The 24915-nt window shown below is 47.0% G+C and overlaps 3 protein-coding genes across 7 annotated transcripts in view; 1 reads left to right on the forward strand and 2 right to left on the reverse strand.

The window, feature by feature from the left end:
- Positions 1 to 362, forward strand: part of DZANK1 (double zinc ribbon and ankyrin repeat domains 1) — a 28431-nt gene extending 28069 nt beyond the window's left edge. For all 5 annotated transcript variants that reach the window (XM_077309915.1, XM_077309917.1, XM_077309916.1 and 2 more), the window contains one exon: positions 69 to 362. In XM_077309915.1, the coding sequence (XP_077166030.1) occupies positions 69 to 201 (133 nt within the window). In that variant the 3' untranslated portion in view covers positions 202 to 362. The remainder of the gene's footprint in view (positions 1 to 68) is intronic.
- A 1247-nt stretch (positions 363 to 1609) lies between these two features.
- Positions 1610 to 20549, reverse strand: KAT14 (lysine acetyltransferase 14). Its single transcript, XM_077309968.1, has 10 exons — positions 20294 to 20549; positions 18698 to 18816; positions 15557 to 15678; positions 13037 to 13218; positions 11418 to 11834; positions 9211 to 9770; positions 7510 to 7643; positions 5035 to 5210; positions 2817 to 3007; positions 1610 to 2150 (listed from the first exon to the last, which is right to left on the reverse strand). The coding sequence occupies exons 1-10, from the start codon at positions 20547 to 20549 to the stop codon at positions 1977 to 1979; spliced, it is 2331 nt and encodes a 776-aa protein (XP_077166083.1). The 3' UTR covers positions 1610 to 1976.
- A 30-nt stretch (positions 20550 to 20579) lies between these two features.
- Positions 20580 to 22514, reverse strand: PET117 (PET117 cytochrome c oxidase chaperone). Its single transcript, XM_077309969.1, has 2 exons — positions 22357 to 22514; positions 20580 to 20813 (listed from the first exon to the last, which is right to left on the reverse strand). The coding sequence occupies exons 1-2, from the start codon at positions 22450 to 22452 to the stop codon at positions 20667 to 20669; spliced, it is 243 nt and encodes an 80-aa protein (XP_077166084.1). The 5' UTR covers positions 22453 to 22514; the 3' UTR covers positions 20580 to 20666.
- Between the last annotated feature and the right edge of the window lie 2401 nt (positions 22515 to 24915).

Raw genomic sequence — 24915 nt, forward strand, 5'->3', positions numbered from 1 at the left:
AGCATTATTAGGGCATGGGAGCCTGGCTGATTTTCACACAGCTGCCACTACCCTTGCTGTTTTCACAGATGTAACGCAAATATTAGAATGAAGAATGCCAAGGGGCTGTCCGCCTATGATTTAGCCCTGAAGAGCAAGAATGACAAAATGGTCTCCCTGTTTGCTAGTAAGCTAGGGCAGGGAATACTGGACAATGTGTGACGTAGCCAAGGAGACTCCAACTAACGTCTGATTATGAAATCCCTGGAACTGATTGATTTGGAAGAAAACTTTGTGAAATCATGTGCCTTTTGATTTTAGTGAACTCTGACAGTTTATCATTGCCTTGATGTAATTAAAGAGAAATTAAAGAGATGTAATTAAAGAGAAAATGGAATGGATGCATTATTGGGGGGGGGGGTTGGCTTCTGGCACCATATTTTTGATGTCTCCGAGATCAGAAATACACCCTAGTAACTTTCAGCCACCCTTTAATAGTGCCCAAACCTGCTGCCTGAAACAACAGTCCTGCCTAGCTCCCCCGGGGTGGGGTGGGGGTGAGCTCACATGAGCCCCCCCCCCACATGTTTCCAGTAATGCAGATAGAAACGCTTGTTCTCATGGTTTGACTTCAAGGTTCCCAACCTCTTTTAGCCCACAAGCACCTTTGGGATCCTGACATGGCAGGGTGGAGACATCCACAAAAATCACTGCTGCAGGAGGCAGAGCCAGCCCTTAAAAACAACTGTCGCAGCTAAACTTCAGTCATGGGGTGACGATCCTTGTGCAGTGGTGGGTTCAAACTGCTACCAAGCAATATTTAAAGAAAAAATCTGCACAGCCAATCAGAAGCTTTGCAAAGGCCCTACCTGCCCCCCATTCATTTCCTAAAAACACTTGGCAGGTGCCAGAAAAAGCGTCAGTAGGTTCCATGGGCACCATTGTTGAGGAATCCTGATGTAGTTTTTCCCTCTGTTGACACCAGTTCTTGCCTCGGTTCAGTTTGTCATCTCAGCTCATCCTTAGATCAGGGACCAGCCACTGTGGGGGGAGGGAGGGGGGTCACAGCCTGCCTTTTTCCTTCCACATCCTGGAGAACGGGAGGGTAATGCCCAACTAGGTCTCCTTGATCAGGCAGTTTAGGGAGATTTCCACATTAGTAAAAAGTGTAAAATGTAATTTAAGGAAGCTGTACAAACTGAGGAAGTATGCTGAAATGTGCTGCTGGTATAAAATCTCACCATTCTTTCCCTTTGCGATAAACTCAAGGAAGTGGGAGGCAGAACTGAGGCCAGAAACAGGTGGAACCTGCCAGCAGTCCCCACCCACGCAGCCACCTTGTTCCCAAGCATTTAGCAGATGCTACCCACACATTTCTCTTCAGGGCCATAACATCTTTCTGTTTGCAAATGAGACCCTGGAATTCAGATTCCAGTTCTAATATTAAAACACCGGGAGGTTGGAATAGTATTCAATTATGTTTTTTTGTTAGGTTCTTGTGAATTTCATGTTCCTGTCAGTTCCAAAGAAATTCACACCCAGATAGTCTCGTTTGATTTATACACCCCCATCTGCTAACTGACCTTGGGCAGACAAAAAGGAACAACAGTTAAATGACAAGACACTTGGGCAGGCTGATTTGAGTGCATTTATCACTTTCCAACCAAGAACAATCGGAAATACAGAATACCGCTGAATACAGCAGGAGCTTAAAGGTAGACAATCAAAGTCCTTGAGAATCATCAACCAGCTTATCAAGAGTGTTCTTCAGGAAGAATAAGGGATCCATCCTTCCAGGTAAAGCCACTGTGCCTGTCTCCTTTTGAAACTTCCCTTGGCACACCCGTCATGATCAACAGGCTACAAAATGTGCATCACACATCACAGATTAGAAATAAAGCAAAAGAGCACCTTGGATGCTTTTAAGAGTAATGGTTTTGAGCCAAATTATCTTGCAGCTTCCAGGTTTCCCATGAACCTCCAAACAACCTCCTGTATCATCGACGCAACCTCAGAAAGAATGCATGTCTGCACTCCTTGCTATCCAAAGGGTAGTATTTGTCATAGAAATCTAAAATGTACTCCTCAGTTTTAAATCCAAACTTCTGGTACAGCAGCATCGCAGGGTTGCTTGCAGAGACATGAAGGGTTACATCTTTGCCCATGCAGGTCTGCCAGAGAGCACAAACAAAAATTGTTAAACAAGGAAATAAAGATTCAAAGGCTGAAAACAGAAAGGGCTACTTCATACATGGCATTCCTGCAGCTACTGTACTGTGGGGAGCGGATCTCCCACATGGGCAGTTGACTCTTCTGAGACGTGTTAACGACTTTCAGGAAGTCAAGAACACTTATGAGACAATTTTTAAAAATTGGAAGTTACAACAGATGGATCAATAGTGAAACAGAAGTGACATACTATTTAGAAATACCCAGAGTCACCCAATGAGCTCTCATGGTGGAATGGGGAGGTAAATTTGCACCTCCCGGATTATACTCTGAAATTCAGTGCATTTGTTTTAATTTAGATTTCAGGTGTTTCTGCAAATCTGGGGCCTTTTCAGGTTTGTAGAAAGATCTCATCTGTTCATTGCTCTAGTTTGAAATATCCACAGATGTGGGCATGTAGAGAATCAGATATACTGATAGATACAGCAAAACTCCACAAAGATAAGGAAAAGACTCTGCGAGAACTGACTGGCCCAAGGTCACCCAGCAGGCTGCATGTGGGGAATCAAACCCCGCCTGCCAGATTAGCTGGCTCACATAAAGCACATGCAGAGTAAAATCTTCCCAATTTGCTTTTGTGCCTTCAGAAAAGAGATCCGAGAAACTACCTGAATGAGGTGGTAAATCATAAAGGTTGCGATCCCTGATCGCCTCCATTCTGGATGAACAAAGAGAAAAGAGATGTAGGCTTCATTGTACTTCACGTCTGGCACCATAAAGCCAAAGGCAACGATGACCTTTTTGTAAAGAACAACAACGCTGAAGTCAGGGTACTGCAGGCATTCTGACAGGTCGATCCCTGCAGGGGGACAGAAGAGCAAAGAATTACACTTTGACCGGGGGGGGGGGGGAGGACAGGGGACTGAGGGGGAGTGTACCATACCATACACAACTATATTCAATACCTGCTGAGGTCTAAAGCAAAGATCTGGCCCTGTAAGATGGTCTCACTCACACAATTTAGGGAACATGAAGGAATACAGTGGAACATCTAAGTAACTCATTATCCAACATTAAGATTGGTAATTAGAAATACATAAATATACTTTAAGACACTTTCACATAACAGAGGAACATAGTACTCAATGGTGCAATTATATACTCCTCTGTGGGGAATGCCTCCAATCCCATTCTGCCCAACAGGGTCTCCTAGCAGCTGTCACAAACCAAGGCTACTCTCTCGCAGGAGACAAGAAAACAGAGACCAGTCTTCATAGAAAAGAGTTCAGAGAGAACTGTGTCCAAGAGAGTACAAGCATCATGATAGAAAGTCTATTGCTAAGAATGACTGGCTGGTCCAGTCCCAGGATACATATAGACACCTCCCACCCCCATTAATGCTTCGTTTTCCCGCCATTTACTATTCCCACGGCAGAAGGGCTTTTACCTTCAAAGAACAGTCAGAATAAAGCAAAAGCTACATTTTTTACATCTAGTGGCCAAAAAGCAGCCAGAACTACTTGCTGGAGTCAAGACATGCCAAACAGATAGCATCATGAAAGACACTCTCCATTTCCTGGAAACAGGCTACGGCATGTGTGTGTGAGCTGAGAGTCCGGGGAAAAGGGTGGAGAGGAAAGAACAGGAAAACAAGAGGCAAGCCCAATGGCTCCTAGGATTTTGGTTCACCCATCACCTGAATACCGGGCATGTAGTGAGGGACAATGTGACAGCAGCACTATCCTCAGCCAGGCTGCATTCAGCTGCTCCACACACCAGGTCTTGGTCAGTGGCCAGAAGGGCATTTGTCACAGGCTACAGAGTGGAATGAGCTCCCAGAGGAGATCAGGGCCCTGATGGAGCTAAAACAGTTCTGCAGGGCCTGCAAAAGGGAGCTCTTCCACCAGGCATTTGGTTGAGACCGAGTGAACCAGCAACATCTACAGGGCCCCTGCTCCCTCCCTCCCAGAAACCCATGCACGCATTCTGCTCTGGACCTGTTTGCATTGTTATAATCCATTACGTCTGTTATAGTTTTAATGTCAATATTATTGTTGCTATGAAAAACTTCCATGTACTGTTTTCTACGTTTTATGTATGCCCTGAGCCTCATATATAAGTACAAGAATGAATATATATAAGTGGTATATAAGTACAAGAATGAATGAATGAATATGATTCCCCCTGGGATTAGGGTCACTTATTCATTGTTCTGAGATGTGTTTATTGCTATTGCTATGTTCAGCCTGCCCAGAAACACTTAAATTAAAATGATTACACGAGGGTAAGTCAAAAAGTATTACTACAAAATCATAAAAACCTTTCAAAACATGAAGCTGTTGTTTCTCAACATATCCTCCATCTAGATCTGCACACTTCTGAAGGTGGTGTTTCCATCTCTCTAACCCTTTCCCAAAGAATTCTGCACTCTTCGATGTACAGCTGGATCAAAATGGCAGTTTCGGCTTTCCTTGAGGGGCTCAAATGTCCCTAAATGTTCTTTGATTTTGGGGAACAACTTCTTCTATTACCTGGTTCTCTTAATTGGAGATGCTGAAGATTGAACCTGTAACCTTCTGCATGCTAAGCACATGCTCCACCACTGAACTACAGCCTCTTTTCTCAGGCATATGTAAAGGAAGGCTTTACATAGGATTTAAAATGCATGTAGATCTTTGGGGGGGGGGACAGCTGGGAGACAGATTTGTAATAGAGAAATTGGGACTGAAGTGTTTCCCTGTAAGTATGCATGCCCACACCTATCTCCAGCCCCGCCCCGCTTTTTAGTTTTAAAAATTTGGGCCTCCAACATGTCTGCAGACTTGTTAAAAAAAAAAGTTGTCTATCTGTCTGTCTATCATCCCTCCATCTAAAAGGAGATCTTACCTGGCCAGAAAAACTCATGACACATGGAGTTGATAGTGGGGATGTGATTAGGGCGCACATAGCAATAATCAATGGGTGACTCTGGTTCAGTGGTCCAGTTGGGGTCCGCCTTGTGTGCGTGTGCTCGAATCTCAGCCAGCAGCTGAAGTTTCAGTGGTTTCGTTTCATAATCCCGTCTGGAAAGGGAACACAGCAGAAGTCAGGAAGGGTCATGGCTGGAGATGTCGCATTTCGAGAAGTCCTGAAAGTAAGGTGCTTCTCCCCCCCCCTTCACCCTGGGGAAGAGTTGGTTAGAAAACCTGAAAGCTGGAGTGGAGGGGATATACGGTGTACATATTTTATCATCGGGTCTACAATGACTTGAATACATCTACGAGTATAAAACGTATTGTCCGCAATACAAAACGGCAGCGCTTGGTACATCTATATATTTAAAGGTGATGGCTCTGTTCAAACTAAACTTACAAATGTTCCTTAAGTCAGGGCTAAGGAAAGCGACTGAAGCGTGGCAACCCCATGACATGCCACCTCCAAGGCAACAGAACAGAGGTGGTTGTGCCATCACCTTTCTCTGCACTGCAGACCCAGTCTTCCTTGGGGATCCCCTCTCCGTACTGGCCCTGCTTGGTTTACAAGGTCCGATGAGGTCACGCTGGCCGGGGCTCTTGGGGCTGTGCTTTAAGCACATATGAGCCATCCTGGATAATAAGGAGTAGTTTATTTATTTTACCTATAATTTAATTGATAGCCCACCACTCCCATAACCGGCTCGTGGCCAGTAACAAAGTTATACACCCACAATAAAATCCCCCCCAATAGTTCCATAGAAAGTAAGTTCATTTTATACAGCACTATGGCCAGGTACGAACATTTTCTAAATCAGAGAGACAAGCATTTCCTGAAATACAGCAAAGAGAGTAAAAGAATCTCCACATTTAAAATTGCAAAATACAAATTTAGAATTTGAGGTTACAAATGTAAAATTTAATAATAAGACTTTAGATCACCACTGATCTAGCTTTAGCTGTGTTCTCCTTGAGCTGTATATTCGTGCACCATATTTGGCAACCTGCTTGAGTATGGGGGCCTTCCCATTTCACAGGAGGAATGTGACTTTTCCTCTGCCTGAGCTCTCAAGGGCATCTCTGAGTAAGGGAAGAATAAACCTGGTCCTTGCAGATCTATAAGAAGGGTATCTAAGAAGCACATATTCAATGGACTCTACCTCTCCAGAAGCTAATGGGACTTTGTTATTATGGCCTGCCAGGATGGCAGAAGCCAATGCAGAGCACCTTGCTAACGTGAATGCTCTCCTGTAGTTTTTAGCTTCCAACCAAGAGACTTATTTAGCCTGGGATTTGATATATCTAATGTTTAATGGTGCAACATACCCAGGGGAGTGTGAAAGTTCTCTTTGGGGCTCTGAGTCCTCAAGCCTTTGTTTAATTGCTGTTTTTGCCTTCTTTTCCCATTCCAAGTAATGCAAGTGTGGAAAATCCAAGTCTTTAATTTCCTTCGCGGCAGCCAATGGCCACTGGGATTTGAAATTGAAGGGAGTAGGACCGGCAACTGCCCAGTGCACCTTTAACCAGAGCAAAATGGATGCAAAAAGAATTTTGGGCTTTGAATTTCGGGAGACCTGTCTCTAGTCATATCCATGAATAGAGACACAGTTTGGTGCCTGTACTACAGCTCTGAGGAATTCTGAGTGTACCCACTGGAGTGGAGCAAAGCAGGAGATTGGTGGTATTTAATGCTTTTTAAATATTGACTTTTATGGTTGAGAAGTTTTTAAGTTTTACTGCTGATGCATTTTTAACCTTTTATGTATTACATTCTACTTTTAATAAACTGCTATTGTATAGTAGTGCATCTGAAATTTTGGTCTCAATGACTGTAAAATAAAGATTGATTGGTGGTCCTAAAAAGGCCCCATATAACATCTCTGCAATTATCTTGGGCTTGTAAGAGTTTGGCTCCATTGAAGCAATGAAAGAGGGGCTTGGTTAAAAATAGAAAGCAGGAAACCTAATAAACCTGAGGTCTTTATTATCCGGACTTAAAAACAATCTCCTCTTTATTCTGCAGCAGGGAGAGAGCTGGCGTGACCTACTGATTGGAACGTCAGAGAAGGATCTCGGAGGCCCAAGTTCAAATCCTCCCTGTGTCATGGAAACGGGCTCAGTGACCCTTAGCCAGACACGAACTCTCTGCCTAACCTATTTTAACACTATACCAGGAGTATGGGAAGAGGAAATGGGACTTGAGTGCTTTTCCTCTTTTGATGCAGCAGTGCCTTGTAAACTAATTTCCAGTTGAAAGTCAGGCCCCTCAAGCCACTCGCCCAACAGGCTACCAGTAATGATAGACAGGCATCCGTCCAGAAAGATTTTTGGGGGGGGGATAGGAGAGTGGGTAAAAACGACTAACAACAGCAGCAGAAAATAGCGCCCCCCCCCCCCCGGTGATCCGTACCTGATGTAAGGTTTCAAGACACGGGACGTGTACGGGCTGACGATGCTGTGATCAGTCAGCGCTTCAGAGCCCACAAGTCGGCTGAGGAATTTCATCCCCGTTTGTCGAAAGCCCTTCAGAGCAGACAGCTTGGTCTGGGAAACAAGAGAAATGCACAACATGGTCAACCAGCAAGGTGACAACGGAAGGCAATCCTGGGTCATCTCCCTCTAACTCAGCAGTTCTCAACCGCTCCAGCGCCGCGATTCCAACTGCAGCAGCGGTGGTCAGCCGGCATGGAGGCGGCCCTTGAAATGGCTCTGCTGTCGCCACTGCTGCCCTGCCCGCCACTACTGCTGCCCCAACGCCACTTGAGGCCACCAACACCATTCGCCTCTGTTTGCCGCCTACCATTGCCACCATGCTGGCCGCAACCAACCTGGGGACCCCGAAGAAGGGGCCAGGCGACCCCAAATTGGGTTGCGATCCCTAGGCTGAGAACCACTGCTCTAACTGGTGCATTAAGGGAGGGAAGGGATACAGACAACCGTTTTATCAAATCTGCACTGGACACGTGGAGTGATTTTCCTTATTATTATTATTATTATTATTATTATTATATTTATATTTATACCCCGCCTCCCCCCGAAGGCTCGAGGCGGCTTACATAAACCCTTACTTCTTGGGGGAGTTGAAAAAAATAGCTGTCCATTAGAAGAAATAACTGAGTGTCATCCACATACTGGAGAAAGCCCAGTCTAAAACTCTGGATCAGATGGGCGAGGGGGCACATGTAGATGTTAAATAACATTGCTCCTTGCAGGAAGGGCTGTGCCATGTTTCCCCACGTCGACTAGGCGGTGGGCCAGAAGCCCGTGGTCGACTGTGTTGAACACAGCCATCGGATCCAATAGGAACAGCCGAGCCGATCTGCCTAGATCCAACTTTCTCCGGAGGTCATCTAATACGGTGGTCCCCAACCACCGGGCCACGGCTCCCTCTCCCCACAACCCCCCCACAGTAAGAAACTTCCCAGACCGCAAACAAATCGGCCGCAAAAGCAGCCAATTAGCTTGCGGCCTGACAAGCTTCTTTTTGTGGGAGGGGGGGAGAGGGAAGCAGGGCGCCATGCACAGCAGCAAGCACACATGCACGGCACTTCCGTGCATGTGCACATGTGCAGCAGGGTTGCGCCTGCACATTTGCAGCCACGCCGCGCGATCGCCCTCCCCACCGCCACCGGTCCACAGCCTTAAAAAGGTTGCAGACCACTGATCTAATATATTAATGTGGGGGGGATGACTGAAGCAGAAAATGTAATGTTAGATGACATCAACTATCCCCATATTGACTGGGCAAGCATATGCTTCAGTCCTGCCATTGAAATGAGGTTCCTAAATATCAGAAATGCCTCTGCCTTGAACAGCTGGCCACAGAGGGCTAGTGCTCTTTCAGCCACAAGACAGATAAATCCACTTGCTCTCTTAACCAGAATGGCTGTAAACTAAACTGTCTAAGAGGAACTGCACAATGATTGGGAAAAGATTACCTTAGAAAGAAGGAAAGTGCTGGAATGCCTAGTCCGAGTCCACTAGCACAAAGATCTTAGAGTTTTGTTCAAGGTATAAGCTTTTGTGTGCACACACACGTTGTCAGATGCCTATCCTTTCCATCCTCCCACTTTCCCCCATCCCGCATTTGAGAGCGCCTGGAAATATTCACCTGGTACCGATCCAAGATCCTGAAGTCCTGGCTAGTGGTCCTGTACGTCGCGTGGCCCGCTGAGGGACAGCCGATGCTCCCGTCCTTGGCCCCGTAAATCCCGTCGACCAGGAGGAGAGCGGCATTGACGATGCTGTCCAAGTCGAAGAGGGGCAGGCCCCTTTCCCGCTTGGCTTGCCGGACCATCAGCTTGCGCCGCAGCCTGCGGGCCTTGGGCGTCATGGCCACCGCAGTCGGGCAGACCTCCAAGTTCCTCAGGAGAAGCTTCTCTTCGTAGATGCTGACCGGCACGAAAGTGGGCCGGCCGGACTTCGCCCCTTTCTGCTTCAGCTGAGCCTTCCGCTTCTCCTGGCCCTGGGCCTGCAGGGAGAGGTGCGTGTTGCCAGAGCCGGCAGCGTCCCCCTCCAGCCTCTCTGCTTTTTCTTCTTCACTCTCCTCCTCTTGCTTGATCTGTTCGGATGTCTTCACTCTCCGTCGGATGATTCTCAGCGGACCGCTGGGCGGCGGGATGTACTCTGTCCCCGGATCGATAACACCGTCGCCTTCCATCTCTTCATCATCTACAGACGAAAATGTGTCAGAAACACTGCGCCAAAAAATAGTGTACTATGTTATATTAGCATACTTCTTTGCTTTAGGCCCCCCAAATATCTAACAAAGTATTCTGAGGATCCAATTGGGACGCTAACATTTATCTACCCCGGTGTTTCTTTAATCAGGACCCTGAATCTAGAAGAAACCAGTTTTTATGCCCCACTTTTCTCTACTCAAATAAGTGTCTCAAAGCAGCTTACAATTGCCTTCTCTTCCTCTCCCCACAACGCCTACCTTGGGAGGTAGGTGGGGCTGAGAAAGCTCTGACAGGCTTGCTTTGTGAGAACAACTCTAACAGGACTGTGATGAGCTGCATGCGGAGGAGCAGGGAATCAAATCCAGCTCGCCAGATTAGAGGTCGCTGCTCTTAACCACTGAACCAAGCTGGCTCTAGGGAGGAAGGTGGGCTTAGTTCCGAGATTAGCTTGACTAGAAGACTCAACAGGTATTCCAATCCTCTTGCAGTAACAAAGTTCTCTCTTGAAAGCAGATCAGACGGGAAAAGGCCATATCCTGACAGACACATATGAGTGTGGTAAGCCAGAATGAACCTGCTGCACCCTGAAATCGGGAATTCCCAGCTCTACTCAAGGGAGAACTTATGTTTTTATGTCCACTGCCCCAAAACAGCTGGGCTAAGGAGGCCGGTCTTAGAAATCAAATTGTAAATCAATAAAATAACGAAGGGAGAGTTTTAAAAGTCCCACTGCTTCCTCTTGCTTTTAAAGACAGACCGTCCAACCTGATGCTGGATTAGGTGTGCTGCTCCTATTCTCTCCGCTTCAAGTCTTAAGATACATGGAAAACATTTTCAAAGCCAGATTTATACAGGCAGGCTGCTTGTGGAGAAAGAGTGGGGAATTAACCACCCTTCTCCAAATCAGAGGCCACTGCTCTCAGCCTGGTACTGTGCCACATTCAGTTACCAGCTTGGTAGTGGTTAGGAGTTCTAATCTGGCGAGCCGGGTTTGATTCTGTACCTCTCCACCACCACATGCAACCAGCTGGGTGACCTTGGGACCACAGCACTGATAAAGCTGCTCCAACCAAGCAGTAATATCAGGGCTCTCTCAGCCTCACCTCCCACACAGGGTGTCTATTGTGGGGAGAGGAAAGGGAAGGTAAGTCACTTTGAGACTCCTTCAGGTAGAGAAAAGTGGCATATAAGAACCAACTCTTCTTCTTCAGCAATATCAGGGCTCTCTCAGCCCCACCTCCCTCACAGGGTGTCTGTTGTGGGGAGAGGAAAGGGAAGGCGATTGTAAGCCACATTGAGACTCCTTTGGGTAGAGAAAAGCAGCATATAAGAACCAACTCTTCTTCTTCTTCAGTAATATCAGGGCTCTCTCAGCCTCACCTCCCTCACAAGGTGTCTGTTGTAGGGAGAGTAAAAAGGGAAGGCGATTGATTGTAAGCCACTTCGGGTAGAGAAAAGCGGCATATAAGAACCACCTCTTCTTCTTCTTCTACCACTAAGAAGGATAGAGTTGCACGTCCACATCTCTTAAGAGATCTTCAACCCCACCGCAAGTACAACTACGACTGAAGAGATGGCTGTGTTTACAGGGTGTGGGTTTTTAAAGCATACCAGGAAACACTGATGCAAGCTTTACCGTGGAAGAGGGCCTGAGGGGGCATGACATCAGGAATAAGGTCTGCCTCCGAGAGAAGGCTCGGCGTAGCGGAGTGAGAAGCAGGAGTTCCCGGAGCGGAGAAATCCAGCGAAGGGGAGGGCGACGGGCTGGTCAGGGGAGTCCGATCTGAGGAGCTCAGGGAGGAAAAGTCCACCACCTCCCCCTTCTCCAGGACCATGTCTGGGCGCCGGGCACGACTGATGAATTTGACGGGCGTGGAGGAGGTGCTCCTGTCCAGGAAGCCGGCCGCCTCCTTCTGGGCTCTCCGGATGTCCTTGGCTTCCTGGGTGCGAGACCTCTTCTCCTTCAGCTCCATGGCGGATTCCACAGGATTGCGGCTCGCTCGCTTTCTGAGCCCCTCCACTGTAATGATGGGCTCTAGAGACAGCTTTGAACCTGCGAAGGAAGGAACATGGTGCTCGTGATAAAAAATGTTCAAATCTGATTCCGAGGAAAAGGCAATATCTAGCTTCAAGGGGGTCGCCGTGTTGGTCTGAGGTAGCCGAACAAGCATTGCGTCCAATGGCACTTTTAAGACTAACCAAGTTTTATTCAAGGTGTGAGCTTTCAGCGTGCACTGCACACTTTGTCAGACAATGGTGGTGTCGGCCACTTGTGGGGATGCCTCCATGCTGGGGTGGGGACTAATAAAGTGTAGTGACAGGCTCTCTTTAATTACTCTCAGGTCCCACAACTGGCAATGCATCTGTCCAATAATCTCTATTCTTTGCATTTTTATTTCCTTTACTATGTTTTCCCCCCAGAGTTAAACCCAAACAAATGATGACCTGATAAACTTATGTCATCATTTCCTTAAGACCCTGGTATCAGGTAGACAACTTAATGACCCACTCTTGGTATATGTAGTCTTGTAACTCCTATTTCATCGTGTCTGAGGAAGTGGGCTGTGCTTACACCTTAAATAAAACTTGATGATGATCTTAAAGTTGCCACTGGATTAAAACTTTGCTCTGCTTTAAATCGACATATTGCATGTAACAGAAGGTTGGGAACCCCTTTGCTATAAACTCCGAATGGCAACCCTTACAGAGGTCAGCAGAGATGAAGAAAAAGCAGAGGAGTGAAGGGGCTGAGAGTGGGTGGGGGGCGAGATGAGGTGAAGATCTAGTTGAAAGGAAGTGGGCAGGGGCAGGCAGGCAAGCAAGCAAGCAAAGAATGACAGGAGGCGCAGAGGGTTCGAATCCTTCCTCCCCATCTGCAAATGTCATGAGCAAATATTTTAAATGGAGGGTGCCTACAATGGGGCTGGTTCCTCAGATTTTCCTTCATCTAAAGCAGGGGTAGTCAACCTGTGGTCCTCCAGATGTCCATGGACTACAATTCCCATGAGCCCCTGCCAGCATTTGCTGGCAGGGGCTCATGGGAATTGTAGTTCATGAACATCTGGAGGACCACTGGTTGACTACCACTGATCTAAAGGAAATCCACCAAGTGACAATACAGAGGAGTGCAACCTCTTGATCAGTGAAGGTTTCAGCTTCCATAAACACCCACGCCATCCTTTGATATCAGGCCTATTTCATATTCTTACAGGAAGCCGCATTAGGCAAACCTGCATGCAATTCACATCGCATTACCTTTCGTTTTTAGGGTAGAGGCAGACAGCTTCTCTCCTTCGGGTTTCAGCGTAGGTGGCCTGTTGTGGACAAGCTTCCACCAGCCCGGCTCTCCAAATTCTTGAGCCCCGGATCGGAAAAAACGAGGGCTCCCCACGGAAAGGCAACCGGCAACAGTGCTCCACCAAGTGGACGTCTTCTTTCTAAATCCAGAGGAGGATAAGAGGTCTCAGAAAGGTAGTTGTGGTCAGGAGATAGCCAGACGCTACTCTAACAACAGGCCCAAAACATCTGTGGCCTAAAGTGAGAATTCCATATTGAAAAACAGCCTCCCACCAACCCAACGTGGAACAGTCTAATGCCCCTATGAAATCTTTATTGAAATGAACAAGATCATTATGTAGTTCTGCAGCCGGGGTTAAATATACAGATTTTTTTTTCTTTTACTCTGGTGCAGGCTTTTTCAACCAGGGTTTTTTGGAGGCCCTGGAAGGGTTTCCCAAATGGGTGGGAGTTAAATAATCTGAACACCGCCCGTGGCGCCACGGGCGCCACGGACTAAATAAAAGAGTAAGGCGTTCTGGGGCGGGATGTGTCCGGGATGAGGAAGGGTCCGGATTGGACCCTTCCTCATGACAGACAATCGGAGGGAACAATCGGCAGGCGCGAAGCGCCTGCCGATTGCTCCCTCTGATTCCCAGCCCCAGCAACTGCGAGCCGCGCGCAGCGCGGCTTGCAGTTGCTCCTGGCCTGACGCCCGAGGGAACCCACGCAGGCCGCAGCCCCCGCGCACCACCACCTCGCCCCCAACTTACAATGGTCTCCGCCGTCCTCGCAGCCGCTCCCGGCCAACAAGGTTCCAGGAAGAAACAGTCCAACAGCGGCCCTGCCAGCAAGCGGCCCGATGTGCGGGCGCGGCTCGCGGGCGCGGCCCGGGCGCGGCTCGCGGGCGCGGCCCGGGCGCGGCGCGCGGCCGCCGCTCGCGGGCGCGGCCCGGGCGCGGCTCGCGGGCGCGGCCCGGGCGCGGCTCGCGGGCGCGGCCCGGGCGCGGCTCGCGGGCGCGGCCCGGGCGCGGCTCGCGGGCGCGGCCCGGGCGCGGCTCGCGGGCGCGGCCCGGGCGCGGCCCGAGCCGGTCCCCAGCAGACTGACGGCGGTCCCCAGCAGACTGACGGCGGTCCCCAAGTTCAGTTTCTAGCGCCCGCTGTATTCGGCATACAGCGGGCTTAATTACTAGTTGTTTATATCTCTTTAAAATTCTTTAAACATTTATCAAGTAATATGACCATATATGGTCATGTTGACCTCCCCGTAATATGACCATATATGGTCATGTTGACCCCCCTCCCGAAAATGGCCAATGATTGGCCTGGTGGGGGTGGAAAAGGGAGGGACCCTGAGTGGACATGTACAATGCTTCCCAACCATATTCAGAGGTTCTTCAATAGTAAATAACAGTTGAGAAAGACTGCTCTGGACTCTCAAAATCTCTGCATAGATATTGGATAGTGTCTTCAAACCAGGCTGTTGATCACAAAGATTATCTGCTTAGGAGTATGAGGTGTACAATGGGAGAAACACAAGGCCAAGCCACAGTATACAAATGACACAGAAGTGAACAATCTATGGAGAAAGCTGATAATGAACTAGATTGACCAAAAAGTACCCCCCAACATATTCCAGGTCTTTGTAGGCTTCTGTCTTCCCTCAGCATCCATACTGATGCTTCACTCAGTAGAAAACCCTACCCACTATATCCTGCATTGTCTTCTATACAATGATGTTTGAATCAGGGTGAACACAGTGCAGTCCACTGTTTCTGATGACGATAAAATAATATTTCTTTTTGCAGATGTTTTCTCTCCTGTCCCTTTAATGGTTGCTAATTTCATTTCTTCATCCATTATTATTATTTTTAAAAGGTTCATTTCAAGGGCAGCTGAGGGCTCCTTATTTTAGTTAGTGTAGAATTATTTTATTTCACTTCACTTGTTTTATTCTGCACTTACAATTTTCTTATTGTGATCACTCCTTTATACTGTTAACATATAAATATATTTTCATTTTACTGCTTTGATGCTTTGTTTGCATGATCCAATAATATTAATAATAGTAATAATTGTTATGGTTTTGGCTTCGACAATAAATTTGAATTCAATTCAGTATATACATGCAAAATTAATTTCCAACTCTGCTCTACATCTGAAAATCTGAGTATTCCCACTTTTCCCCATAAGGTGGCTTGAAAATGACACGGCTCTTGTCTCCTCTTTCTTAGAGGAAGGCAACGCAGTTGGGAATTATGCAGTTTTATTCTTACTGCAGTGCTGCAAGACGATCAGGCTCAAACCGAGAGAGGGACCCCTTCTGGGGAATGGAGGGGTAAAAATCAAACAAACCAACCAACAAAGCAACTTCATGAGCCCTAAGGGTCAGTAAAAAAATCTAAATCCAGTTATTTATGCACTACATGCATGCAGTGTGAAGGGGAGGATATTTTTAATATCCTACTTAGACGTGGTTTTTAAGACAACGTAATCTTACCGGCTTCCTAGTAGAAAAGTCCAGTGCTTCTCAATGAATGCACAGATATCTTCTTTCCATCTGAAGTAACCTTGGCGGCCAGTTCCTTCCAGGCTTAGATTGTACATCACCAACATGACTATCTGAATTTAGAAAAGGATATTTTGTTCACATGATTCATTTGTTTCTCATACGGCATGTGTAGTACAGTCAGGAGACCCAAGCATTGTCTGGCAGCCAGGCCAGGGATGTCAGGAGGTGATTTGCCCTTGCCTGCCTCCACATCAGGACCCCTAGGAATGCATCCAAATCCTTGGTGGTCTCCCATCCAAATACTAGCCAAGGTTGGCCCTGCTTAACTTCTGATATTTGATGGAACCGGGCTTGTCTGAGCTATCCAGGTCAGGACTTTTATCCCAGGTAACATCTAAGAAGTGTTCTGCTTCTGGAAGAAATACCCCTTTCTGCTAAGCACACATTTTGATTTATAGAAAACTTCAAATACTTTGTATGGTCACGTTCTGAAATTTAATCACAGCAAATCAGTATCTGCAACTTTATGAAATCCCCAGACAATTATGAGCATTTTGCCAATGTGATACTACGACTACTACTGTGACAGTATACTGGAAGAGCAACCTCTGACGAAGATAGAACAGGAAGCGGGTCACTTAACCTAGGATCCCGTTTTGGTTGACTCTTTTGTTTGACCATTTAGACTTTATGTTATAACCTTTTCACCTATAAACATAGAGAAGACTCCTTTTTTCTTCTGAGTCCACATTGAGGAATCCACGGTTCTATACTTACTTCCTTGGAGTAAGCAGTGTGAACTATTTCCAATTAAGTATACACAGAACTGGGCTGCACATTGTTCTGGGAGGGGGGAGAATTTTGTTCTTAGATAGCCATAAGCAACGCACACATGCAATAAGTCACAACAAAAATAAGGAAATGTCCAAAAGCAATGGGGGGGAAGGAGGAAGCCAATCATGTGCCACACTCAAAGATTATGTGAGGTCAACCTGGTAACAATGTGGCAGAAGCCAAAGGGAAAGAGGCTCGCGGGCTGAGAATAATTTCATCCCTTGGCCAATGGTTCCATGCAGGGCAGACCAAAGAGCCCCAGGGATGCAGCTGCATGAAATAAACAGCGACTAATCCAGCATGTCCAAAGACATAACCAGTGCTTCCCAGCAGTATTTCATGAACACACCAGGCCAACTTTGACCTTCTTCGACACTGATGTCCCTCATGCATTAGCTAGTCCTTAGTTTAGGCCTGCATGTGTCCATATAGCACATCCTCTTACAATTGGTCCAGAATGCCACCACTCAGCTAGTAACTGGAGCTAGACGGAGCATGCATGTTACTCCTATTCTGCAGATGCTCTGCTGGCTGCCCATCTGTTTCCAGGCTCAATTTAAGGTTCTGGCTATCATGCACAAAACCCTCTATGACCTCAGAGTCTCTCCCTTGTGGGGCTGCCTCCCTCCCTATGTCTCACCACAGCCATTTCCCTGAAGGTGGTGAGCTCCCCGTCACCGGCAGCCTTCAAGCCGTGGCTGGACAGATACTTATCATGCCTGGTCCTGCACTGAACAGAGGGTTAGACTACATGTCCTGTTTGGCCCCTTCCAAGTCTATGGTTCATGCTTCTAAGTTAGCAGGGGCAGGTGCCAACCTGCACAAGCCTGACTGTACAAGCTGGCTTTACAAACTTGCTTGATTAAACCATTAAGGACTGTGTTTAGCTTATTGGAAGGAGGAGCCTATTTATTATGTCATTTCTGCACCACTTAAGGTGCCATGCGAATATTTGTGCTATGCTTCAGTCTGGTGATTCCAGACATCTAAAATCCTAATGCATTAGCCACTGAATGTCCTATTTTGTCGATTCTACTGACTCACTGTGTGTGATCTGAATTAAGAAGGGAGGATCAGAAATAATGTACATTAAAGAAATAACTAAATTCAGCCAATGCTGCTATCCAAGGCTACCCCATGCACCCCCTAGATTGCGGGAGAGCTGCAGGAGAGGCACACCCTGCAACTTCTGCCCAGCCATTATTAGTCCTTATACCCATTTTATCCAGCACACGTTTCTCTTTTTATAGGCTGAAAGCACTTCAGACAGAATCTGAGGCATTATATTTCAGAAGCTGCTGTTTTTATACCTTGTTTTTCACTACCTGAAGGAGTCCCAAAGGGGCTTACAACTGCCTTCCCTTCCTCTCCCCAGGTGGGAGGTAAATAGGGCTGAGAGAGCTCTTGACAGACCTGCTCTGCAAGAAGAGCTCTAACAGCACTGTGTTTAGTGCAAGGTCAGCCAGCTGCCTGCAGATGGAGGAGTGAGGAATCAAACCCGGCTCTCCAGATTAGAGGCCACAGCTCTGAACCATCAACCAAGCCGGCTCTCACCATCTACACCCTTCCCTGCATCTACACCAGGATGTTTAGAGGCGAGGCAAAGATACTGTATCTACTCAAATGCAATTTTTTATGTCCAGGTATGCCATCAAATGGGGGGGGGGTGTTACATCGGCATACAAGTTACAAGCATAAAGGTATCCCCTGTGCAAGCACCGGGTCATGTCTGACCCTTGGGGTGACGCCCTCCAGCGTTTTCATGGCAGACTCAATACGGGGTGGTTTGCCGGTGCCTTCCCCAATCATTACCGTTTACCCCTCAGCAATCTGGGTACTCATTTTACCGACCTCAGAAGGATGGAAGGCTGAGTCAACCTTGAGCTGGCTGCTGGGATTGAACTCCCAGCATCATGGGCAGAGTTTCAGACTGCATGTCTGCTGCCTTACCACTCTGCGCCACAAGAGGCTCTTACTGTTACAGGCATACAAGTCCATTCATATATTTTTACAGCATAAAAGGGGGTGGCTGTCTTACATTCAGGGTCATGTTACATTACTTATTTACTTAATTATTTATCTTTTGTTGCATCCTATCTCAACAGACTCCGAGTCATTGGGTACTTTTTAATGAACACTGTGATCCCAACTCACTGTAAGGAGTTTGATCGTGTACCAGTCAGGGTAAAAACAAAAACAAACAAACAAAAACACACTTAAGATTTGCATTTTGGAAGTTAATTTTTAAAAACCAAACAGAATCCAGTAAGGAGCCCCTGGAATCCTGAGACATACCTGCTGCCACGTCAGCCTCAGCCGTTCAAATTGCTCCTTCCCATCTTCGGAGCAATCGGAGCAAGTAAACCGGAAAAAGTTGTCACCCTTCAGATAGCTGATCTGTTCTCTCATCTGACCTGCAACGAACAAGCAAAACGGCAAAGCACCAGCCTTTTAACAGAAACACTGGTGGAAAGAAGAAGAAGAGTTGGTTCTTATATGCTGCTTTTCCCTACCAGAAGGAGGCTCAAAGCGGCTTACAGCCTTCCCATTCCTCTCCCCACAACAGACACCCTGTGGGGTGGGTGAGGCTGAGAGAGCCCTGATATCACTGCCCGGTCAGAACACCTCTATCAGTGCCATGGCGAGCCCAAGATCACCCAGCTGGCTGCATGTGGGGGAGCGCAGAATCGAACCTGGCATGCCAGATTAGAAGTCCGCACTCCTAACCACTACACCAAACTGGCTCTCTCAAAAAGCACACTATTATACGAGTACATTGCAAGCCCCTTCCTTTGCCACTTATCCCAATTCCTCTTTTTGTTGTGACGAAGGAAAGAACTACTAGGCAGATTTCTAAAGTGTAGGGGCATCCTCAGTCCTCATAAAGCACCAGACACTTGGCATGCTCAAAGGAAGTGGCCAAGAACTTATGGGACTTTGCAGGCTCCCCCACACCACTGAAAAGCCTGTTCTGTGAGGCAGGAGAATCTCTAATGCAGCATCCCACAATGCAAGAGGCTGGCAGCAGGAAATAAAAATAAAATAAAACACGTGGGTATGCATTTTGAAAGGCGGTCTGCAGCTCTCCAGCCAGTGACTTCTAACAGCTAGTCTGACACAACAGCTGCATAGTACTTAAAAAGTAATGTTAGCAGTTGTATTTATATTTTGATTTATAGGCTACCCCTCTCCTTGTAACAAACAAAACAGCTTTTAAGATGCAGAGCAACAATCTATCATACATTTGAATGTCTCTCTCTCTCTCTCTCTCTCTGCAGCAGCCCACTCAGCACAGCAACAGCTGTTAGATCCCCCCAAAGTCTAAAACAGCTGAGCTGTGGGAGCAGGCTGCCCCCCACAGTGCAGATGGTTCTGATTAAACTGCTGAGCAATGAGGAGAGCCTCCTCCCATCACTCAGCTGTTTTGTCAGCTTTTGCAGGGAGGAGAAAGCAAGTGTTTAAACACCTGCTTTTTATTCCCCACAAACCCACATTCCAAGTTCCTGGAGGTTCGTGGCCAGGCTGCAGTTAACAAACCATGAACCACTTCCATTCACAAACCATAAATTGGCCATGAACAAAGGCTCGCCAGCCATTTCATGCCCATCCCCATTCCTATCACTTTAAACACAATATCTGTGGAATCTGTGGCCACATTTGTCTGCGTCAAGACATCCAGCAGAGAGAAACTGAGAAAAGTCTGCCTGAACTGGCCTAAGAAGACAAATTCCAGTGGGAACATTGTTGGCCTGGTCTAAAATTAGACTATTAGAAAGCCCTCTACACTGCAAGCTGAGATCTATCTCTGTACCCTACTTTCACAGAAACATAAAGCACAATTTAAAAAAAAAGATCCAAGAACAAAGTTCAACATGCTAAAGCAAGTCTTACTTGTGGGTATCCATTTCTGGCATTTTTCACAGTAGAATGACATCTCCTCTATCCAGGACGTGTCTCCTTCATCACTGTTCAAGGAGTCCCCACTCTGGTCATGAGACAAATCGACGGATGCCTGATCTTCAGACTCTACTATCAGGAGCGTCTCACCTTCCACCTCCCCTTCTTCCAGCCCTTCAGACGTCGATGTTCTAGTGGCTTCGTCATCGTGACAACTCATCATCTCGCCCACATACACACTATTATCCATGGTGCCTGGGCAGAGTTCTTTCTGGTGGTCGAGGAACCCGCTCTTCCGACATTTAGAGCACCGTCAGGACGAAGCCCAGTACACTGAACCAAACGGGGGGATATCAGCCCTTCTCCTTCACTGCTGAGTTCCTTTTGCCATCAGCATCGCGTCTCTTTCTATTTCAAGTTCTCTCGTTAAAGTGATCTGCTCCTTCAAGAGGCGAAGGTTTTCTTCCTTTCGATTCTGCCTCTCGATGTCTCTGAGCACACCTTCATGTAGCTTCTGAAAGGGAACAATTGTGTGAGGGTTCCTACCATTCTACAGTGAAAAACAAAAGTGGGTGCAGAGGTACCAATGAAGGAAAAGAAACCACAAAGTGCAACTATTCTCTGGAGTAATTCCTCTCAATCAGTGGTACTCACTTTGTGGCTTGCTTGCTCCGTCTTGAATCAGTGGATTTAACTGGAAGCAAATCAGATATCTCCATATATTAATATGGTATTCAAATGCCAATTCAACACAGATGTAATGCTTCCTTGGCCAGATGTAAAGCTTCCTTAAAATCTCCCAAGGGAGATTTTTTAAAGTTGCATTTTCAGATAGGAGAAGGTGGTTCTTATATGCTGCTTTTCTTTACCTGAAGGAGTCTCAAAGCGATTTCAAGACTATTAAGCATAAAACAAACTTCCTCCATTTCCTTCACAAGGATAAATATGTAAAGACAAGGTATATTATATGTCATTAGTTGACTCTTGGCTTGGGCCATTTGTAACCTAGCTCACTGTGCAAGCAGCCAGTCTACTACAAGGAGCCCTGGAACCTGAGAAGAGATCTTAAAAGGGCCCAAAGGTTGAGAATGACTGCACTACCACACTGGCTGCCCTTTTTTGGTAGGGGGGAAGGGGTCTGGTTGAATATAAATATAAATCTGATAAACCAAAGTCCAGTCTAAAGTGTGTTTTGGGAAATAGGAAACAGAAAACAAAAGATCAAAGAATGTCTTTCCTCCGGTTCCCAAACCCAAGTTGTCGCTACCATTCAGATGCTGCTGCCTGGCAAACCGCAAAGATAGATATCTCAGTGGGGTGCAATGCCACAGAGTTCACCCCTCATTTTCTGCAAGGGAACTGGTCAGATGAGCTGCAATTCCAGGGGATCCCCAGGTACCACCTGGAGGCTGGCATCCCAATAGTAGTGAAAGCGATTAGCCCACTGTATATGCACAAAGGATACCATATATTTTCGTTATATTCATTTTTATTTATTTATTATATTTATATAACTGCCCTCCCCGAAGGCTCAGGGTGGTTCACATATACAACAGAATAAGGCAGATAACTTACATTCACAATACATTTTTACATACCAATGGCAAATTAAGCAATGATAAAATATTTTCACGAGGACTTGTGCTTGTTTTGAAAAAAGCCAAAACATTTTTGTGCTGATAGCGCACTGAATAGGTATTTCAGTGGTATTTTATTATGCCATTTGTTTATTTCATTTTGGTTTCACCCTGTATATTTCGCCCATTCTGCTTCTTTTTGCTCTAATAATCCCTATGGTAGTGCCTGGAGCTTCCCCAGCACTTAGGGTTGCCAGCTCTGGGTTGGGAAATCCCTGGAGACTTTGGGGGTGGAGCCAGGAGTGGGCGGGATTTAGGGAGGGGGGAACCTCAGTGAGCTATAACTCTAGGGAGTCCACCCTCCAACGGTGCCATTTCCTCCAGGGGGATCTCCCGGTCCCACCTGGAAGTTGGCCTCCCTAGAGGGGAAGGCTAGCCCTCCGGCGCCTTCCCGAGAGCGACGCAGGGGCCTCCACTTGCCTCTCTGAGAAGGTTCTGCTGGATGTGGACGCCGGCCACGGTCGCGACCGACAGCAGCAAGGTGGTCCCGAACACTACCTTGGACGCCGCCGACATGGCCGGGGACGCGCCGCACAGCGCCTGCGCGCTGGCACGCAGCCCTACTTCTGCGCACGCGCTGACGACGTCGTCCTAGGCCGGGTAGCCGAGCGCCTATTCCAGGAGAGGGCAAACTATAGCTCTCCAGAGATCCGGGGACTACAATTCCCATGAGGCGCTGCTGCTGCTGGCAGGGGCTCATGGTGATTATAGTCCACGAATCTCTTGGAGAGCCACCGTTTGGTCTCTTCGGCCGGGGAGCCTCTCAGTAAGGGAGGGAGGGGGTTGCCTGGCGACCGCGAAGCCTTCCTTGCGGGGTTGGCGCTGGTGCTTCATGGGGGTCCCCGCGTGATTTGAGTCGCTCGTTCCCAGGACGAAACGAGGGATTTGGGGGCGATCAGAGGCATCCCCACTTCCCTCGCTCACAGGGGTTGTCAGCTAATGGGGCAGGGTGCCAACCTCCAGGTGGTGGCTGGAGATTGCCTGGGATTTCTTTTTTAATTTATATTTAAAGATACAGAAAAGAAAAAAGAAATCCTACTTCTAATTATATACTACGACTACTATTTAGGAGGAAAACAAAATATCCATCTAACCATACATATCCTGTTCTTTTATATTGTCTAGAAGTGACAGACTAGATACTGCGTTAAACCCATAGTTAACATATACAGTCTGAAGGTCTCATTTTTTCTTTTTGACTTAGGCTCATACTGGCCTCCATGTTCTTCTGGATTCCAGCATTGGTTTGTTGTGTGTCAAATACGTACGGTTTGCCATTGTCCTGTATTCCATCACTTGAGCCAGCTGGAAAGGGTGGGCTATAAAAATAAAATTATAATAATTATTATTTAAACAATCCGTTATATCTGGTGATTCTTTTTTTTCCCCATCTGGATGCATAAAGGGTCCTAGCAGCTGTATTTTACAAGTTTATCATACATTATTATATTATTTATATTACCATATTTAATAACCACACCAATTTAACTCCGGGATTTCAACTGGTCTTCAGATAACACAGATCAGTTCACCCGGAGAAAGTAAAGTGGCCCTCAGTGACCTGTTCCAAACAATGGGATGGACTGCAACAGAAGAGGTTTTGGTGGGTGACAGGCAAAATTATCTTAGTAAGGAACAGGTAGGAAGGGGATATGGGATATGAATGAGGTGCCACCTTGGCATAGTGTTTAAGAGTCATGGACTCTGATCTGGATAACCTGGTTTTAGTCCCCACTCCTCTCAATTAAGACAGCTGGGTGACCGTGGGCCAGTGACAGTTCTCTTAGAGCTGTTATCACAAAGCTGTTCTCTTAGAGCTCTCATCCTCACTGACCTCATTAGGTGCCAGTTGTAGAGAAAGGAAAGAAGAGGGGTTTGTCAGTCCCTCTGAGACACATGAGTCCTGCTGGGTGACCTTGGGGCAGTCACAGTTCTCTCAAAGCTCTCTCAGCCCCACCTACCTCACAAGGTATGTGTTGTGGGGAGAGGAAGAAAGGCGATTTTAAGTCCCCGAGATACATGAGGCCTGCTGGGTGACCTTGGACCAGTCACAGTTCTCTCGGCCCTACCTGCCACACAGGGTTTCTGTTGTGAGGAGAAGAAGGGAAGGCAATTGTAAGTCACTTTGATACTCCTTCAGGCAGTGAAAAGTGTGGTGTGTCTTTAGACATGAGGGTCCTAAAAATTTTAAGCCAGCACTCAAGGACCAAACTCATTGAGTGAGTGACAAGATGGAGCTCTGAGGCCACAAGACAAATTTGAACGTGTCTACAAACTGGCTGGACAAATACTTAGCAGGGATGCTTTAAGTTGATTCTGCACTGAGCAGATGGTAGGACTAGATGGCCTTATCTAAGCCCCTTCCAACTCTGTGAGTCTGTGCTTTTGCTCATCTGCTGGAAACATTAAGATTAGAAAAGGTTGAGAAGACAAGCATGCCTCACATTTGCTTCCAGGAAAAAGTCATATATACCAGTGGTCCCCAACCTTTTTATCACCGGGGACCACTCAACGCTTGACAATTTTACTGAGGCCCGGTGGGGGGGTGGGGTGTAGTTTACTCCTCTACTCTCAACCACTGCCCTAACGCTCTCTGACTCTAGTTGCTACGGTAATGTTTAAACATCCCTTCAAAGTAAGATACAGACATGCCACAACAATGAACATAAGGAACATTTTATTTTCATGGAAATTTTAACTCATGACAATGACAAATCAATGGGAACCCTGAGCTTGTTTCTCTGCAACGAGAAAGCCCCATCTGGGAGTGATGGGAGACAATGACACCTGAAGTGTGTTATAAAGGGCCGGGGATGAAGTAAAGGGCCGGGGGGAGGGGAGGAGAAGGCGTCCTTCGCGGCCCACCTCCAATTAGTCGATGGACCACATGTGGTCCACAGCTCACAGGTTGGGGATCGCTAATATATACCACAATGCAAATTGGCAGAACTCTAGCTAAACCTAGAAGAATGAGCTTGC

This window comes from Paroedura picta, chromosome 14 (assembly GCF_049243985.1).
Source record: "Paroedura picta isolate Pp20150507F chromosome 14, Ppicta_v3.0, whole genome shotgun sequence".
Taxonomy (NCBI): Eukaryota; Metazoa; Chordata; class Lepidosauria; order Squamata; family Gekkonidae; genus Paroedura; species Paroedura picta.

What these genes read in the sequence shown, in the direction of transcription:
- KAT14 (XM_077309968.1), bottom strand. Translation starts at nt 20,549, where the DNA reads ATGGATAATAGTGTGTATGTGGGCGAGATGATGAGTTGTCACGATGAC. An exon ending in CCCTCAGGCCCTCTTCCACG is followed by an intron (nt 9,771 to 11,417) that starts GTAAAGCTTGCA and finishes TTTCGTCTGTAG; the next exon opens with ATGATGAAGAGATGGAAGGC. An exon ending in GGATCTTGGATCGGTACCAG is followed by an intron (nt 7,644 to 9,210) that starts GTGAATATTTCC and finishes CTTGTTTCCCAG; the next exon opens with ACCAAGCTGTCTGCTCTGAA.
- PET117 (XM_077309969.1), bottom strand. Translation starts at nt 22,452, where the DNA reads ATGTCGGCGGCGTCCAAGGTAGTGTTCGGGACCACCTTGCTGCTGTCG. An exon ending in AGCAGAACCTTCTCAGAGAG is followed by an intron (nt 20,814 to 22,356) that starts GCAAGTGGAGGC and finishes GTTCCCTTTCAG; the next exon opens with AAGCTACATGAAGGTGTGCT.